The sequence below is a fragment of the Gopherus flavomarginatus genome, chromosome 4 (assembly GCF_025201925.1).
Source record: "Gopherus flavomarginatus isolate rGopFla2 chromosome 4, rGopFla2.mat.asm, whole genome shotgun sequence".
In the NCBI taxonomy this organism is placed as follows: Eukaryota; Metazoa; Chordata; order Testudines; family Testudinidae; genus Gopherus; species Gopherus flavomarginatus.
In genome coordinates, this window is record NC_066620.1 from 111,895,035 (window position 1) to 111,915,801 (window position 20,767).

The 20,767-nt window shown below is 40.7% G+C and overlaps 1 protein-coding gene across 2 annotated transcripts in view; it reads right to left on the bottom strand.

Moving 5' to 3' along the window:
- Positions 1–7,422: 7,422 nt before the first annotated feature.
- PEX7 (peroxisomal biogenesis factor 7) overlaps positions 7,423–20,767 on the bottom strand; it is a 78,015-nt gene continuing 64,670 nt past the window's right edge. For both annotated transcript variants that reach the window (XM_050949839.1, XM_050949838.1), the window contains one exon: positions 7,423–9,280. In XM_050949839.1, the coding sequence (XP_050805796.1) occupies positions 9,212–9,280 (69 nt within the window). In that variant the 3' untranslated portion in view covers positions 7,423–9,211. The remainder of the gene's footprint in view (positions 9,281–20,767) is intronic.

A 20,767-nucleotide genomic window follows, 5' to 3' on the forward strand; every position in this document is an offset into this window, starting at 1 on the left:
GATCTTGAACGAAAACAGACTACAGCAGTGGGCAGTGAACGCCTGCCCTTAAACTGTCCAGTGGAGCCCAAGGAAAAAGTTCACAGCATAATGGTTCTGCTCCAGAGCCCACTGAAATCATCTTTAGTGGACATGGTATCAAACGCATTACCCTCTCTCTGTTGATGATCCCTCTCTCCTCTTGACTCTCAATTTTACATTCTCTAGGAAGAGTGAGCACATCAGATAGTCATACCTCTCAAGCTACAAAAAGACCAGGAGTACTTGTGGCACCTTAGAGACTAACACATTTATTTGAGCCTAAGCTTTGTTGGGGTACAGCCCACTTCATTGGATGCATAGAATGGGACATATAGTAAGAAGATATATATACACATACAGAGAACATGAAAGGGTGGGAGTTATACACACACACATATATCCTTACTATATGTTCCATTCTATGCATCGGATGAAGTGGGCTGTAGCCCACAAAAGCTTATGCTCAAATAAATTTGTCTCTAAGGTGCCACAAATACTCCTGGTTTTTTTGCGGATACAGACTAACACTGCTGTTACTCTGAAACCTGCCTCAAGCTACAGTTCCTCCCCTAATTTCCAGCTTCCCATTCTTTGTTAATTACATGTCTCTTGGTAAGATTTATGGTTCAAAAATGGTCAATAAAGGGTTGCCACATGGAGTCCCCACTAGTATAGATAATTTACATGCTGTTGAATCCTATCTCCTTGAAATCATGAAGATAATCCAGCAAGTGACATTCATTGGATAGGGATTTAATCCTTTAGCTACCATCAGTTCTCTTGGATGGATACGGAATATACTACTATACATCATTTTCACTAGACAATGGTAAATAGCTTCACTTCAAAAAGAGGGCAATCTCAGAGATATTTATTGGGAACATTGATGGTTACACAAATTATCCAAAGCGAAGCTTTATAATTTGAAGAAAAGTCTGGTAGGAGTAAATTAGCCCATCCTTTCTCTTGAATGATCAGAGGTAGTCAAGATTTTCCATAAGGTTTTAAATGTTAATTGAGGTAGAAATAGATCCCCTTGAATCTGTGGAAAGGTCTAACCTTTTACCCTATCCAACACCCACTTTTTCAATAATCAGTGGGGTCAGGAAAAGTGGTGGAACTTTATAATTTTCAGCCTTTGAAAACTATAGATGCCCAGGTCTCATTCACTAACAGTAAGAATATATTCTTGCTAGTGGTGTATGGTAAATAGACTTTTATTTTTGTATTTTAAACACATTAATGAGTTTAAATTTCCTTTTTGTTTACAAAAAGTGTATGAGAAATGACAGAATTTGGACAAATAGGGAATGGTGAACTCAGGGCTGTAAGCTCATCTTCAATTTCATTGCAATGGCTCATTTATTTGTTGTATAGCGTGGGCCTGATCTTGAATTCTTATTGCTTTCGACAGAGGTTGTGTGCGCACAAGGAACACCTTCTAAAGCAGGCCTGCACAACATGTGCTCAGTGTGTGGCCCATGCGGGGATTCCTAAATCCCACACACACACGGCGCTCTGCAGGCAGCACAGAGCCCTTTGAATCCCGGCTGCGGCTGGGATTTAAAGGGCTCTGGGCTCCCCTGTGGCTGCAGGCAACCCAGAGCCCTTTGAATCTCACCCCGTCTCCAGCGGCCGGGCTGGGGCTGGGATTTAAAGGGCTTCGGCTCCCCTCAGCAGCAGGAGCTCTGGGCCCTTTAAATCCCTGCCCCAGCCCCGCAAAGCTCCGGTTCCCCTGGCTGCCGGAGCCCCAGGCCCTTTAATTTGCCCCTGAGGGCTCCCAGGCACCTCTTCAGCTGGGAGCCCCTGGTTGATTTAAAATAAAGTATCATCTCCCCACCCCCAACCTTCCTTTTTGGCCCACAGCTGTTTTGGTGGGGCGGCACTGGGGAAGGAGGGTTTGTTTTTGCAGGGTTGGGCGGTGCTGGGGCAGGATGTTTCCCTGGGGCTCGGAGGTGCTGGAGGTGTGTGTTTCTGCGGGGCCGGGGGGTTTCGGCCCTCAGCTGTTTTCTTTGGAGTAATGTGGCCCTCGCTGCTTTATGAGTTGTGCAGGCCTGTTCAAAAGACTTGCCATAGCACTTAACAGAAGCTGGGAAATATTGTAGCCACCCTTAAACTCATGCAATTTAAACACTTCAATGTGCATGGAGGAGACTGATGACTGATCATTTGTCAACACCTGTTAATGCTTCACGGTTATTGGGTTTGCAATGTCCAATGCTAGCAGTGATGTCCTGCTTGGGGAAAAAACAAAATAGGTTCTCACTTCAAAAGGTAACTTTTACATAATTGCTGTCATGGGTTCAATAGTTCTTCCAATTGAGATTTAAAACTTATTTTCAAGCAAACTTGCCTGAAAGGAAGTCGGTCATAACGGAAGTGCGTTACTTTTACTTAAAGAGATAGAACTCTTTACAATTTAATATTTTCTAAACAAGAACATACACCCCTCCATCCAGACATTTTAAATATAACTGTCATCATACATTGTGTGTGCAATCATACAAAAAAAACCAAACCACCACATCAAGTCTACTCTCTCTCCCCCTATTCCTGTGAAGCATTGTATGGTTCTGTTTATTAATTTCAGGGAAGTCACTGTAGGAAAACTAGTACAACTCTTACATTTTGTTCGGAAGGGGGTAGGATCCATGGTCATTCAAGTATCTTGAGGAAGTGGTTTCCATTGCTATAGACCAACAGCACAGAAGGCTCAACCCCCTGCAGTTGCGAGTTTCATCCTATGCAATCAACTCAAATGTGGATTTAAAAACAAAATCCGTATGAAGGGCTCACTAGTCTTATCTTTTAGGGGCCAGGGGTAAACCTTATAGGCTTTTACAGTGCCTAACACACTGGAGCCCACAATGTGTTAAAACAATTTATTAAGTAAGATTTATTTCACTAGCATTAAAAAAACCCAACCCAACCCAACCCAACCCACTTCTACATGAATGTGAAATTTCTGCAGAAAAATCAGTATCTCTTACTTCAGAGACTCAAGGACTTTGCCATTAACTAGAGAAATTTCCAAACCCATCTTTTTTAAATTTCAGTATGAGTTTATACTTGTGTCCCAACATAAATAATAATTAAAAATCCAGCTCAATATTTAGAGATTGTCAATAGAGGTGATAGCAAAACTAGTGATACCAAAGGTTTTTAATGGAAGATATAGAAAGACAATAGTAACCGCCAAACTTCAATTTGTTCGTCTGCAGGTATCCCCCCAAACCCACATCACATATGACCTGCACTTAGCAGGGATAGAACTATAGACCTTCAGCACCAAAGCACATGGCTTTATCACTGAACCAAGAGTAACTGCTGACAGCTGTTGCAGATTCTTTATCCTCTATTAGACCAGCCCCTGAAGGGCGATTCACTAGAGTGTTACATACAAATCATAGCTGCATAAAGTGGACCAAGTGCAGGGCAAAATTCATAGAGAGTATGAAGCCAGGAAGCTACTAAGGTCTGAGTGTAGTTTTCAGATTAATATTTCAGAATTAAAACAGGTAACTAGTCAGAATAAAGAAAAGAGGAAACAAACAGGATCATCAAAACCCAACTATGGAGAGACTGCAGGAGGGGAAAATAGGTAACTTTTCCCCTTGAAATAAAATGTAAAGATATTCACAGGTATGTGTGAACATAATGAGCAAAAAATAAATTATAACCGCTTTCACATGGTTTATATTTTACAACATAAATTTCTGGAAGCTCCAAGTTGAATGCAAGTCAAGTGGTCTTCATTCCTGGCAGCTTTGCTTCCGCCAGCTCCACCAACCAAGCGAATATTCTGATATTGGCTCAGTTTCTGATCTATCTCAGTGTTTTATATTCTTTGGCTGCCCCACCTATGTTGATTTGTCTCTTCTAATTTGCCTCTCCTTCTATCCTATTTTTATCTATTTTCATCTTTGCCCTTACCCCTTACTTGACTCTGCTAGTTCAGTGGGTGAAATCCTGGCCACATCCAGCACAAAACTCCCATTGACTTCAATGGGACCAGGTTTTCACCAAATGAACTCAGCATTGAATCTTTTCTAGATTATTTCCTTCCTCCATCTTCTTATACTTCTCTTTCCCTGTCTCACCCCTCCTGTCCACTCCAACACCATTTTCTCATGTCTACCGTTTTTCAAATTCTCTTCCAATTTTACCTCATCTCCTTTCTCCCACTGCTCTCTCCCATCTTTTATCTTCCACCTTGGCCTCTTTCCTCCTTTGTCTGTATGCTGTTGCTCTGTACATTTTCAACTTTGGTTTGTCCTGTACCCCAAATGGTTCTCTGCCATTCTTACCCCTTTAATATCAATATTTGTTGCCAAGTGGATGTCTGTCTCTCTTCTCTCCCAAAATCCTCTGGGAAAAGATGGTTTTGCAGTGTACTTAGAAGGTTCAGGCTCTCATGGACCAGGACTAGGGAAGAGCAAGAATCAAAACCTAAGAGCTTTCAGCCAAAATGTCCTGTCAGCAGCAGCTCCTTTCCTGTTATAGCAAAGGTGCTCCAGTCAAATGCCTTCACTGCTCAATGTCAGCAGCCCAGTATAAAGAGAGGCACAAACTCACAAAGTTAAACAGGCCAAGATGGGTAAGGATCTATATATAGATTTTCTGAATGAAATCCAGCATGTTACTTACTAGAAGCCACTGCAGATCCCAGAGCCCTGGTTTATGTGCTCTTGGCATGAACAGTCCACTAAATAAGAAGGCCATGGCATATTGCAACAATGTTTCCAATGGTCTCATGACGTAAACCCATGTAGAGCACACTGCAGCAATCTGATCTTGAGGTGGCAAAAGTCTGCATTGGTCCCACTCTTCTCACCAGGTGCAGCTGAAAAAAGCACTTTTGCCACAGCCACTTCAAGGGCATACGGGAGTAACCCAGGATTTAATGTACCTAAATTGCTGGTGTGTGTAACAAATGGCTCAGCCAGGGGCATCAATATCAGATGAGTATGTTTGGTGCCTCAGACAAACAAAGTGCAAGTCAGGGGGGTAGAGTGGCTTGCTCAAGGCCCCAGAACACAGGAACTCCGAGTCCCATGTTTAGTCCACAATAGCATGTGCTGCCTCTCAGGGCTTGTCTTCACTGAAGAGTTAACTTGAAGTTATAACTCAGGTGTTGCCCCTAACTCTACCTGCATCCACACACAAAATACCGAGTGCAGTGTTGTTTTTAACACAAGGTGCCTGGCCAGTTACAGCTCAGGAGAGCACAACTTGTCAGCTAACATGACCGCTGTGCAATGTGGACACCGGCTAGTGTCATTAGAGTGCCATTAGTCCTTCAATGCTTCCCCATAATTGCACCCATAAGCCCAGCGGAACACACACAACTCATTGGGAAAAAAATCAGTGTGGCTCAGGTTACTGCAGTATTAAGAGTCATGGGATATGCCCCCAAAAGTTTTGGTACCACACATAAATGAGTGCAGTGTGTGTGTGGACATAGCAATGTGAGTGTTATTTCCACAATGAAAATGGTAGAAACTGTTCCTTGAAAAAATTGTAAAGCTGAAAATTAGCCTTAAGAGTGGTAGAATTCAAGAACCTCCTTGCTACCACAGAAGGAAACCTCATTTTATCATATTCCCTCACTGTGGAGGGAACATGTAGGGGAACACCAGAACTGAAGGCTAGCCTATAGTAGTGAACAGTGAGGACACTTGCACTCTTGGCAAATGATTGCACAGCAGAACAGATTTAAATAGCACTACTTTATCAAAACAAAGTCACATACTGTGACACTGCACCCCATATTCTTCATAGTGATATGATTATGGCATAATTATGATGCATATTATGCAAGATGAGTCATGTTGGATATCATTGGAAAAATTATGATTTGCTGAACCTGATTATCCTATTTGTATGCATGTATCATTTTCGAATCTGAAGTTATGAATATTGACTAGGGAGCTGTATTTCAAATGGGCCCATTAGCAAAGACAATGGACTGTGGAACAGCTTAACCTTCTCCTAGGTGTTTTGGCCAGCCTGTAACTAATGGCTGCCAGAACACTCCAAGGACATGTGACCAGGCCACATGATTCTGGACTCCATTTTGGGATGTCAGCATTTTTCCACAAACCGGTCTGGTCAAGTTTTGAAACAAAGGGTTCCCCCACCTGTATATGAAACAACTGGGGATTCCAAGCCATAAAGCAATATCCCCTTAAGGATCTGCAACCTGCTTGTATCATTGCTCAAGGTGATAATCTGCTAATTCCTAGCCAATCTATTTAGTATATTAAGCTCAGTGTGGTTTTTGTTTTTTTGTTAAGTAATCTGCTTTGATCTGTTTGCTATCACTTAAAATCTCTCTCTTGTAGTTACTAAACTTGTTTTTATTTTAATCTAAACCAGCGAGCTTTGACTGGAGTGCTTGGGGAAAATCTTTGCTTGGTTACCAGAAGTCTGTATAGTTCTCTTCACATTGAGGGAGAGGCAGACCAGGTCTTAAACCCATATACTGGCCCGATTTGACCAGGGCAGGATGGTCCCAGGCTCGGAAGCTGGTGGTTAAGAGAGCTTGTGTGTATCTGCGGCTAGTGTGTCCCTACCTGTATGAATGCTGGTGAAAGTGCAGGCTGGAGGGTGCCGCAGCTTGCACAGCAATACAGTGAGAGAGGGAACCCAGGCTGGTAGGTCAGGGGACTCAGTGGTACCCCGGTTCCAGGTGGCACCCCGGGGGGAACCCATCACACATACAATTAGAAAAAGTGACATAGAAGATAAGAGGGTCTCCAACAATGGCGAGGAAAATATGCTCTCTACCATTCACCCAAAAGACACTACTCATTATGAGTATTACAAGGTCTCCCTAAGCGCACTTTTACTCTATGTGCCTTTCTGATCACTACTGCTAGGATGTTATTGGTAAAATAAGTATAATAGTCTTTCCAAGAATACTAAAAACTTACCTTTTACCACAGTGTACCATTAATTTAAGCATCCTAGAACAATAAATACTTTTATTTTTAAATTGACAATATTGCCTGATTCAAGAAAAAGCCTGTGCACTAACAATTAAAAACTGTCCTTAAAAATGGAAAGAATGGATTAAATGTTCAAGATGTTTGTACTTAAAGGTCTATTTTGAATATAACCAGTGAAGAAATAGAAGATAGCGCTGTCATCCTTAAAAGCAATTTCTTTTCTTAAAATGAACATGTGTAGCAAGCATACCCTGAAAGCTACAACTACTGACAAAGAAACATTTTTCACTGCACTGCAAAAATGTTTGTAACAGCACATTCTTCCCAGTTGGAGATTATAAGGTAAGGCTAAAAGCCACATTGTGCTTTTGGGTTCACTCATTTTTTCAAGAGAGTAAAATCTTGACTCAGCAGCTCTTAAATGAAAGTTAGACAGTGCACAAGGCGGAAAGGAGGTAGCTAAGGTGAAAGTTTAATCAATTTGTTGGATGAACCGGTTACATATTGAAAGCGTGTTTTCATCCTGCTAATGATGACTCAGATGAAAGGCTGAGATTGTTTGTACCCTCATACTGGCTTTTCCATGTTTAGCTTTCAAACGGATGTACTATAACAGTATATCTTATCTGATTAGAAATATCCTCCATACTTACACACAATATATACAGATATTCCATGACATCCACCCACTCGGACATGTTGCTTGCATATTAAGCAGAAAAGGAAGATGAAAGGAAAGGACTGTTAAGGTTAAAAATAATCAATTTTAATGCATAGGTGTGGGTTTTATGGTCCATGGTACTAATAAAAGCTATAAGCAGCATAGCTTTATGGTTGTCTCGTTTCTTAGCACCTAAATGAAAAAGCATCATGATTTTAAAATGCGCCATATTTTATAACACCACACAATCAAAACTTTGGTTTCTAATTCAGCTACAGGGCCTGGTACACAGGAACAGATCACATGATTTAAAAAAAATAAGAGCCGTGCAGAATCCAAACATCTCAGAAATGGGAAAGAATTTAATATTTCACCCTGCCTCCTAATCTAGGCAGAGCTCTCTGTGCATGGCTGTCCAGTAGCCCCTGGTTCGTATCTCTAAAATAGGACACATTCCTCCTTTACCTGTAACTCTTATATAAGATCCAGTTCCTCATCTCTGAATGTTCTCTCCTCACCCCATGTCTTCAAATGGTCCAGCAGACTGGGCACCCTCAGACATTTGGCCATGGTTTAATGCAAATCTCACCAACTCTGGGATACACTACCCGGAAGCATACAACATTTGAGTTCAGTAGTAGTTAGGGCCCTGCAAAGAGGCTGCTGAAAGTGCTGGGCCCCGTGAAGGAGCCTCTGAAGGTAAAGGAGTCTGACGCAGGTGAGGATTATTACAATGTCTGTGTGAGACCCGCAAAGAAGTTTGGATAAGCATTAAAAAAAGAATGCCTAATTCTTTTGAGGATTTCCCATCACGATGTGTCTATCTTGTGATCTCTGAGCATAATCTAAAACAGAATTTCTTTTGGTATGACCCTCCCTCAAGCTTTTTATCTGAAAACTTATGGGGAATAAAAAGATTAAATGGAAATAATCTTTTCTGCCATCATGAGCTAGTGAACAAAAAGGTCAAAAGAAGCAGCTTGTTAGAGTGTGACATTAGCGGTCTATCAACAGCATTCATCATATTACACAGGAAAATAATGCGACATGAATTTGGAGCAAAACGTATCAATATCAAATCAACTGAGTGACACAAGCCTCAAGCTGTTGCTGCATTATTTTACAGTAAATATGCTTCTCCTCTTTTTTTTTAAATAGCGCCAGTATCTCAAAATAAATTGCCATTTGTCTTTATTCTTTATCAGGATTAGGAAATCTGATTCACATCTCCCACTGTCAAGACGTTTACCCATGTAAATCCCCAAAGACAAACCTGGCTGGCACTGCCCCCAGCAAAATGTCTGCCCCTGCCAGCCTCTGATCACCCAGGCACTATTTGGCTGCCTTAAGTACTGTGTGTACAGTTGAACCATCCTTAATATGGGTCCCCACATGCTGCACTGAAAATGTATCTTCAAATGCATAACATCTTCAGTTAAAACTACAAATCCTATTTAAAAAGAGACTTGAGGATTAAAACCACATAATCAACACATCCAGTATGAGTTTAGTTTCTTGAGAGCAGAGAAAGCTTCCCGCCAAGTCAGCTCTCTTTCTTCACTGAGCAAAGTGGGATTCTCTACACAGGAGCTGCCAGACATGATGGGGTATAGATCTTAACTAATTCATCCCAAGCGCAGTCTGCCACCTACAAAGAAAACACAGTCCATGTTAGAGTTACTGGAAAAGTAGTTTTGATCACAAAAATCAGAAGGATCAAGGTACAGAAAACGATGCCTGGTGTTTGGGTACAGACTGGTGCCTGTTTTTAATAATTCCTTAATTTCTGACATGAATTGTAAAATGCAGTGTTGTTGTAGCCATGTCAGTCCCAGATATTAGAGAAACGGTGGATGAGGGAATATCTTTTATTGGACCAACTTCCACTGGTGACAAAGACAAGCTTTCAAGCTTACACAGAGCCCTTCTTCAGGTCTGGGAAAAGCACTAAGAGTGTCACAGCTAAATAAAGGATACATTAATCTTGAATGGTCCCTTAGAATATGTGTTAACTACTTATGCTAAATGGTCTGCTCAATCTTGGATTTAACTGTGACACTCTTAGTACCTTTTCCACACTTGAAGAACAGCTCTGTGTAGCTCGAAAGCTTAACTTTCACCAACAGAAGTTGGTCCAATAAAAGATATTACCTCATCCACCTTGTCTAACGAATTGTAAAACTAATTGTGACCCAGGCAGGATGTGTGCCAATTGGCAGAGGACACCAAAACATGCACAGGGATCCCCTGGGTCAGGTTATGCAGAATAATTCACCAAAAGGTGGCATGTGGGGTCAATATCCCAGTGGCCATCATAATCATTTCTAAATGTGTGTATGGATATTATTTAAGGCATTATGTATCTTTATAGGAAATTACATTCTCAAAGTCTTGAAGTTAAGGCAGGTAAAACAGGAGGCAAGGTGCTTCAGACCAGTTCCTTCCAGGCAAAGGGGTAATAGGCACTTGTCTCCCTGGCTGGGCATTGTGTGTTGTCCCCTTCACAATACAGATCTATTCGCACACTGAACCAAAATGCTAATCAAGAGACTGGGAAATCTTGGAGAGGAAATTTACAGGAAATAAAAAAAGAGCAGGAGGGAAGTTCTATTTACAAGTAAAGACAATAAATTATTGGCATACATGTGGGGTGGTGGGCAAGGTACCCTCCTACATCTTTCCACCAAGGAGGAAAAAGGACAGCATGGCTCATGAATGGGAATCTAACAGCCAAGCCTGTCTGTTCTATGCTGGCAGGACTGCAGGTGAGTTTTTGTTCTAAAAGACATGACAATAACTAGCTAAGTACATCTAGATTCTGGAATGCACACTAGGTTTTTATTTTACGTGTAATGTAATATAATGGAATATTTTACATTTACAATACTTCTACTTGCTTTCACTAGAGTTTGTACTCTGTCAAATCAACTTCTGCTTGTTTGCATTATAAGCCAATATAAGCGCTGCACATAAAGAGGAGTGGTGATTGAGGTATAACTGGTAAGCGGGGTGCACTATTCCTTTGGGAGCAGTGATTCTGCAAATAATGCATGTGTGTAAAGGACCATGGCCTGGACACTCCAGGGAGATGCTTGGAGGAACTGGGGACTGGACAGTGCCTATTGCTAACCTGCAGAGGGAGAGAAGAGTCTGTGTAGACCTAAGAGATCTATTTGTATTGCTTGTATCCTGGAGAGTCAGAGAGCTGACATACGGCAGCCTCAGACAAGGCTTCCCCACGCTAAAAGCAGGTGGTAGCGAGGTGCTTCTCAACCCTGGGTACCCCGGAAAGTGTCACACTCATTCTGGTTTCATTTCTGCTGGATGAAATGCATGGATCTGGGCAGGAGCTTGCAAAGTCATATTTTTTCTATATACCACTTAGTCCATGGAGGGGGCAGAGTAACTTCAGCATAAATAGCCTGGCTCTGAGGGTGGTAGGGGATGGAAAGAAGAGGAACCAGGAGATCCATGAAGGGTTGGATCCAGGGCCACTCCCCCTCCCCATAAGGAGCTGGTGTCTCTCTCTCTCTCTCTCTCTCTCAGGTATGGCCGATATTACTGTGCTATCTCAGTGTCTCAAAATCTTAAATGTATTTATCCTCATACCACTGTAAGATAGGGAAGTGCTATTATCCCCCCATTTTACAGATGAGGAACAGAGGCAGAAAGACAAAAGTTATTTGCATGAATTCACACACAAGTCTGTTGCGGAATGGCAAATAGAAGTTCTCTGGTCTCCCAAGGACCAGAGCTAGAGCTCTGACCATTCAATCATCCATACTTTCCAAGGAGAGCTCCGCATTAACCTGATGGGACTGTGATATCATCTAAACTGACGTCACTTTAGCAATATAGCAGAAGAATCTAAGCTGGTCTGAATTTTTCTAAATAACCACCCCCTAAAATCCCTTTTTTGGTGCAGATTTGCAGTATCACAATATGAAGGCTGGTATGAATCTACAGCACTGGATAAAATCAGTATTAACAGACGGGAAAAAAACTTTCATAAAACCAGATTACAAAATGCTTTAGATTTGCTAATGCAATTAAAGATTCTCTAACAATACCAGATACTAGATCAACAACTATATAACAGAATGATGTATAATGCATAGTTTGTAACAGAGCAGTGGAGGGACAAAGAAATGAAGGCAAAGATAAGAGATAAGATGAGATCTGAAGAGGAATAAAGTTGACAAGGCCTATGAATACAAGCCACTAAATGAGGGTGCATGCAACTTTTGAAAAGTATCTTCAAAGTGTCGTGTTCCCTCAGGGATGTCAATGGGAGTCACACCAGGCCCTACAGAACAGGAACCACTTTGCTGTAAATCTAATTCACATTCTTCAATATACAACTAGAATGAACAGGTGCACACTAGAAATTTGGAAATCAAACTTCACTTTGTATGATACACACTGTAGTTGTCCCATTCCATGGTTACTGCTCATTTGTGGCATTTCCTTAATTGGTTGCACTGCTTTGTTATTTGGTACTTTACACCCTAACAAGGCTGGCTCTAACTTTTTTGCTGCCCCAAGCAAAAAAAAGAGCACTGCCCCGCAGTAACTCTCGCCCCCCCGAGCATCGCGCTGCCCAAGCCCCCACCACCCTGAGCACCGCTCAGCCAAAACAAAAACAAACAAACCAAAACCCCCCCTCCAGCGCTGCCTGGCAGAACCAAAAAAACAAAACAAAACAAAACCCTTGCGCCGCCCCCACCCCAAGGTGCCGCCCCAAGCACGTGCTTGGTTGGCTGGTGCCTGGAGCCGGCCCTGCACCCTAATACAGAATGGAAAAAATCTCATGACATTATGTCTGTTCACTTGACATAACAGAGCCTTGTGTGATATAACAATTTGCTGTATTGCAGTTCATCCACAATTTTACACACACAAAAAAATCTGATTTCTCCCAGGAAGGATGTGCAGAGAATGGCAATTGTATAAAACACACAGTAAGTATTTTTATCCTTCCTATAGGTAGAGGTTGGTACTACATTGGCAATACTTTCTTTCAAGAGGAAACAAGACATGGAATAGCACCTGAAAAATCCCTGGGGAATCCCCACCTATGATCAACCTAATTAGTATCTTGCAGCAAGCTCTGAACAAATATAGTTACAGAATCATTTAATCTAGTGATAGTAAGAATAAATAGAGCCTACACAAAAGGCAGTTTGACTAGGACCACTTGGGTTAATTCTGCCCAACTTGCTGATATTCTCTGATAGTACATAAATGTAGCTAGTTAGGAGAAGAATATAAACCTACAGCAAATAACTCTGGGTCATATCCTCCTGTGTAGTGTGATGTCCACTCATGTTGGAAATGGTGATGAACAAATTCTATGCAAAGAGCAGGGATGACTGACTTAAATCAAAGTGACTTAAAATAATTGATTTAAATCAGCAAACAAAAACCCTTGATTAAAATCCCTAATTTGAATTCTGGTTTGCATTTGTACTTTTCAGTTATTTTCCTCAAGAAAGGTTGATTCTCATTCACTGGTAATGGTTTTAATGCTGATTAGCAATTAAATATAGCCCTTACGCTAATTTTGGTGCTTCTTTTTGCTAACTAAGAGGACACACTAAATTTATACAGTTAAGCAATTTTAGCTTCACTCGTTTATTCAGAGTCTATTTTTACATTTTAATTATTATGCTGATTGATGCATTTCTTATTTACTAGATTATTAAAATTTTTACTCACAATGTGTCATACTATGATGAGAACAGTACGAATATGTACATAGAAACACAAAAAGAACAAATTTTCAACACAGAAAAGGTTTATTGAAGATACAGTCTTAGAGGCCAGCTAAAGGTATAAAGCCAATTCAAGACAGGACACCATGCTGCAGAATTTTTTAATCTTACTTTCCATCATCATATGGTTCAAAAAAGAACTTAGGACTTAAAAAAGAACTAGATAAGTTCATGAACGATAGGTCCATCAATGGCTATTAGCCAGGATGGGCAGGTATGGTATTCCTAGTCTCTGTTTGCCAGAAGCTGGGAATGGGTGACAGGGGACGGATCACTTGATGATCACCTGTTCTGTTCATTCCCTCAGTGGCAGTGGCCACTGTCAGAACACAGGATACTGGGCTAGATGGACCTTTGGTCTGACCCAGTCTGACTGTTCTTATGTAGAATTTCAAATCTGCTAACTCCTAAAATATAACTACTTTAATAAAAGTCTCAGTTCAGTCCAAGAGTGTTTATCGGCCATCAGCAATGTACGGGTGAACCTTTTGAGCAAGATTCAAAATGGTAAGTTTTGAGTTAACAACCCAGAACACATGTTGGCAAAATGCCATTCTGTCCTCTCAAATTAAATATGATAAAGTGCTACAGTTGAAAATAGATGATGGAAAGTAAGACCTCGGCACCGAAATAAATTATTTCTATATTGTGTTGGTGGACATGACTATGGAGATTAATTTCAAGAGTGGAGTGGTTTGACTGGATTATTCAATACAAAGATGCCAACTAAATGGGTTTCTGTGTTTGTAACAACGTGCATTTTATGTAAAGTTTTCCAAGGCTCCACCTTTTAATGAATCAAGAGAGGAAGAACCTTATGAAGTCAAAGTTGTAACTATCCTTTGTTTTGGTAAATTCTAGTCAGAAAAACCAAAAGATACTGTTAAACTAAGACATTCTTATTTAATATCTCGGTAGGTTTACAATGAACAACAATGTGTAGATGACATCCCAATCATCCAAGAAATCCTGTGTTTGATGGGATTACCTATGTTTCAAAATAGCTGGATGACTTTCATTAGGCTTTTGGTACACACACTACACCCTTAAAATAGCTGCCATAAAAGCTACTGCAGTTTGAAAGAGGATGTGATGGCTGTTGTAGCCCCAATTCAGCAAGGTACTTGACATCTGAATACTTAAGCACATGAACAGTCCCACTGAAGGCCCTAGTGAATAACTGCGTGAAGTGTTTTTCTTTATTAATAGTACAATATTATCTGGTGAGGATGTGAATATACAACTCTTGGTTATTGAATTTGGTTGTATAAAGCCAATGGCTTTATAACCTAAGTGGGAGGGAAAGCCAACATGATGTAAAATATTTTGTCACAATTGATTTAACAATAATTTTGATCAAGCTTTTAATGCAACTTTAACCACAACTTATGTGTCTGTGTTAAACTAACAGGAATAATTCGGAATATAAGATCTATCAGATTTGGTGACTGTGTATGTACCTAGTACACAGCTGGAGATATCTCAATAATTTTGGAAGTTCTCCAAATTTTTCTTTCAGTTTTTTTTTTTTAAACCATCACCGTCAACTTACTGATATTTTTATACAGGTTTATCTAATTCTTACTTAGAACAGTATTCAATAGGATATTCCACAGAACGTAATCTTACTGTATATGAAGAGATTATTTGAGCCACTGTTCAAAACTGCAAACCCTACACAAGAAGCTTAAATATAAAGTATTATTCATTTTCAGCCTGAAGCTACTGTACAATGTTGCTGAAATAGCTTTGCCTTCAATCCAACAGACCTGGATCAAGTTTGCATATCAGTAGGTAGAGTTTGCAGAGTGCTTTGATCTTTGGGTGAAAGCTACTGTATAAATGGCAGGGGTTTTTTTATACTTCTGACCGTTTTAAAAAAAACAAATAATTAGCTTTGGGCAGCTATTTTCACTACACTTCCATTAACATTGTACAGATATGCTGCAGAACACCGGACAAATACACCACTGTTGCTCATGTGTTGGAATATACAGTTCTCTTGTATCAATTTTTTTGCCATCACAAATTGTACAGAAAAATGGAATAATTAAAGCTTAATTGTAAAATAACAATATTCCACTGAATACTGATTGCTCAGGGAAGGATGCAACTGAAAAAGACCCCCCCCCCAAAGGGGCAATGTTCCCCTCTGTTAGCCATTACTGTTACAGCTACATGATGTAAACTCAATCTAACAAAATGGATGCATTTGTTAATGTCTGTGGGACTCTGTATCTCAAAGTAGCTTCCTGGAACTCCCATATTCACCACTGTCATATAATTATGATATGTTTTGTACAAAATATAACTTGTAAAGTGTCATTTTAGAAGTCTTGATCTGCTGAACATGAATATCCTGTTGGATTGTATATGCTATCGGTGTATGTGAAGTTATAAAGTATTGCTACATGTGATACTGAAATATATGCTGTGAGGTTGGGAGATGCCCACAGCCAGCCTTTCAGTTGCAATAAAGACAGGCATTGATGGTGTTGATCAAAAAGAATCCGCCACCCCAGAGGCTCTTTAGAGAAGGGATGTAACACAATGGAGACTGCTTGAACAATGGGAACTGCCTGATCCTAGCACCTGGAAGAAGGTATAAAAAGAGACAGTAACATCATCACTTGTCCTCTCCCCGATCCCCATCTCACCACCTGGAAGACAAAGACATGGAGCTAGGGAGACTGGACTTCCTTCCAGCCTGGGACCAGTCTGAGTATTGAGGAACTCTAAGCTGCCTGTAACATCTAATCTTACAATGAAAAACTTCTTGATTCAAATCTTGCTTAGTATGGTAAAGTTAAAAATAGAAATGCAGTCTAAATTCTATTTCTTAAGTAACCAACTTTGATCTCTATGCCTGCTATTTATAATCACTTATAATCTATCTTTCTGTGTTTAATAAATGTTTTATATTTTACCTAAAACAGTTTGTTTTTGGTTGAAGTGCATGTCCCACTTTCCTATGAAGTGGCGGCGAACTAAGTAATGAGTTTACACTGGTCAGGCTTCTGACCAGTGTAAGATGGTGCAGTTCTGAGGTATAGGACTGGAGCTGGGAGGAATTGGCTGAAGCTCATGAGTGGCTGGGAGATTGTTCATGTAACTCAGCTAGGTGTGTCCCTGCCTGTGGATGGCTGTGTAAATGCAGTGCCTGTCAGAGCCTTGTAGCTTGATCTTAGCTCATAGCATGAAACAGCTCAGGCTGGTGGGTTTGGAGGACTCAGCTGTCCCACAGTCCAGGTTGCACCCTGGGGACCCTGTCACAGTGGCCTCTAGCCCTCTCGTTTCAGCAGTGAAGTTGCAACACCAGTGCATAAGAGAGTGTACTGTATTTTTATTATTGCTGCAGTATAAATATCATGCCAGGTAATTTTCTGGAATAGGCAAATATATTTGAAGCAGATAAATCGACATGAACATTGCTTTATTCCCCTTCAAATAAAGCCAAAAATATGAATTGTGCAGATACAGTCTCAGAAAACTAATTCTTCACTGGAAATCCATAGTTTGACTACTAAAACACGGGATGACTGTTTCACTTTAAAGTGTCTATCCTAATGTCTGATAGTAATGCTGTTTTCCACCAACTCATTTAATACTAATATTCTTTTCTTTATCACAGCCATTTCAGTTGTCCCACTAGCTGATCTATTTCAGGTCCTCTGTCTTCTATTCATCACTACAGCCTTGCTTTGCAATAGACAAAGACCTTTTCCAGAACCCTAGGGCAATCCATTCAGCTTCGTGTAATTACCTAGATAACATACTGTCTCTTTACTGTTTAGGATCAAGAAAAGAGGAAAAATCCTCAAAGATAGTGGTTGATTTTTGCTGTACTCTAAAGTGGCACTAAACCCTCAACCCCAATAACCAAGTACTATTTTTCAGAAAATAACTAAAAACTGCAAAAACATAAAGCTCTTACTGAAACTCAGCAAGATACGCATGTATCTAGATAATGACACTCTATTTTCACTAGGCTCCAGATACAATTACTTTCTTTACCCTGGCAAAGAAATGTCAATGCCACAGTTGAATAAATTTTTGAACAACATTCTGGAGGGCAGAAATGATTATCACTAGATACCCTTCCAGGGTTTCCAGTCAAAGCTTAGGCTGACAGGCAATTGTCTCTTACATGGTGACCACTCAAGGGTGGAAATAGTTCTAAACGTTTGTTTCTGCCCCGCTGAGTTTCAATAAGAAATATATCACTTCTTTTACAACAGGTTTTTAAAAAAGGAACTGTAGCTACATTTTCGCTATTTGCAATACTTTTCCTTCCTCCTCTTCTCTAGGTACCATTTCTTCTGTCTTTTTGTGCTTAATTCTATGGGCTATTTATATTATGATGAAACATCTGCAAAGGGTCCTGAGCACTCTTGCATGCACAGGGGATAGAAGTTTGGTGAAGCTAACAAAGATGGTTATTAGTCCTGCTACTTATTTTGACAGGTGACCATTTCTTCTAGCCCATAATTGGACAGAATGGAAAGGAAGTTTTGCCCTCAATTCTCCCCATTCCCATTCCATCTCTTCAACAACGAGAATCAAGAAGTAGGTGACACTTTTGCCTTCACTCCCACTCTCCTTGACCTTTGGTAAGTCACAGTAGGCAGAAGACCCACTAACATTTTGGGGTGCAACCCAGACCAGTGAAAGGTCATCTCACCACCTGCCCTGTAACCTTGGGTGCCTTAAATGCTCTGGTGCCATGGCTCAGAGCCTGGACGCCAGCAGACAGGAATGCAGTTTCCTGAATCTGTGTGCAGTGCAGTCCTGGTTCAACACTTGGACCCTAGCAGCCTGCCTACAACACAACAGCCCCACCCTGGTCTCTACCAGCCTTGGATACTATTTGCAGGGTGTGACATTACTGACATGAACTGGGACCATATGGATCATTGTTGCAACCAAGGTCCTGCAGTGGCACCAGAACTTGTATAAAGGGGGTCAGGTAAGGTGTCTAAGACAAGACTGTGATGTGCTGGTTATGATTATGCTATCTGGGTGTGTGTATCATTTTTGTATTTAAAGTTATGAATATTAGCTCTATACTGTCTGTATTTCAAACTTATGCTATGCTTCTGGGTGACACCCCAGACAATTTGGCATCAGCACTGCCTAGCTTTCTTGATGGCCCATTAAGGACCATCAACTGACCCACTGAAAGAAGGCAGATACACCTTGCGATTCAGCAAGGTATGCAGAGGGATATGCCTATGGACAGAACTCTAAGGTTTTTTCTTGCCCTGTGCCCAAATTGCTTGTTTTTGGAACAAAGAAAGAGAGGCCACATGACAAGAGATTATAAATGGCTGCTGCAGCTCCTCCATCTTGTCTTCAATACTGCTTCATACCTCTGGAGGGACTTTGGTACACTGAAGCTTTGAACCAAGAACTGAATGACCCATCCCAGCTTTGGATGTACTCCACAGACTTGATTTGAATCTGCAGTTTATTCTATCATTGCTACAAGCCTGAACCAAGAACTTGGCCATTACTGTATGTAATTCATTCGATTTAATCAATTCTAGCTCTCATCTATATCTTTTTCCTTTTATGAATAAACCTTTAGATTTTAGATTCTGAAGGACTGGCAACAGCATGATTTGTGGGTAAGATCTGATTTGGTCTGGGGATGGGTCCTTTGGGATCAAGAGAACCTTTTTTCTTTTAACGGAGCATTGGTTTTCATAACCATTAGTCCCCATAACGAGTGGCACTGGTGGTGATACTGGGAAACTGGAGTGTCTAAGGGAATTGCTTGTGTGACTTGTGGTTAGCCAGTGGGGTAAAATCAAAGTCCTCTCTGTCTGGCTGGTTTGGTTTGCCTTAGAGGTGGAAAAACCCCAGCCTTGGGCTGTAACTGCCTGCTTTAAGCAATTTGTTCTGAATTGGCACTCTCAATTGGGTCCCACCAGAACCACATCATTACATAGGGTGACTCCCAACATACTCTTAAGTCCCAAATTTTCCCCCAACTGTCTGCCCTGAAACGTCCAGCCCTCTCCTGGAACACTCAGAGAAGTAATAAGGTTCATTGCTCCTTTAAAAAGACAAAAGCACAGCTTATTAATTTAACCGGAGCTAGCAGTCACTTCAATAGTGCTAAGCAGGTTTAGATTAAAAGTAAAACAAGATATTAACAAAAAGAGGGTTTAAGTGAGTTTAAGAACAAGGGATAAAGGCAAAAGGTTACAAGCAAATAAAAGTAAAATATCCTTCGTAATGGCTAAGACATAACTCAGCAAGCCACAGCCTTGGACCAAGGTAGATTTCTTACCAATTTTTTTTCTCAGCTATGGCTAACATTCTCCCAGTTAGGCCCTTCCATAGAAGTACAAAATACTGGTTTCCCTGGTCTTCCTAGGTAAAAGATCTTTGTCTAAGCTGAGTTTTTACTTATATTCACTTCTGAGAGACATCAACCCCCTTAAATGAAGGGCCCATCTTTCTCAGTTTGCTAGAGCTTTGGCCCTTAGTGTCTGTCCAATGATGGATGCAGATAGCTTCTTCTCTCTTTTTATATCTTCCTAAACTTGCTGTTTTCTCCCCGGACATAGGAAGACCTCATGCTGTTCTTTTCATTCCCTTGACTTCCTATCCCCTTGCTGATTTGTATGACTTCCATTGTTTTGATTCCACCAAACTTAATTTGCACTGGAGACAGGTAGATAGCGGTCTTCCCTCCTGTTTGAGAGAAAACTGGTTTTTCTCCCTTTCTTTGGTCACAGACTTTAAAGCACAATATTAGTGAGTACCTATAATTCCTCACATTAGCATTAAAACATACATTTCACAATGATATTAATCACCTGTGTGTCACCGGTTCGCATACGATACTTTACATGACTCATTTGAGATGCAGGTTATGACAACAGTGAGTTGGAGTACACTGGACTGGTAAGGCAAGCTGAAACTCGCTGCTACGTACCAGGGAGTTCCTTGCTATGTGACACTAACCCTCTCCCCCATGCTCTTAACACGCTGGGTTTGAGGTATGGATCTGTTGGTTTAAAATAACAAGGGGTTCCATCTTTGATTAGAAAGCCCCAAGCATTACTCTGACCCTACGTTTGGTCAAGAGGCATCAGAGATGAACTGTAACTGAGCTCTCCCCTCATGCATAAATTGAGAGGTGCATATTGTAATTTTGTAAAATAAAAACAAAAACATTTGCAAGCATTCTAGTTTGTGTCTGGTATTTTTCAAACTACATATTGTTTCTATTGTGATGAATACAGAATAAAAAACTGGCCAGAAGTTCTTACATAGATCTGGATTCAAATGATATATACTGACCAGTAATAGCAATGTCCCAGACATTGCTAAAGAAATGTATTACTCTC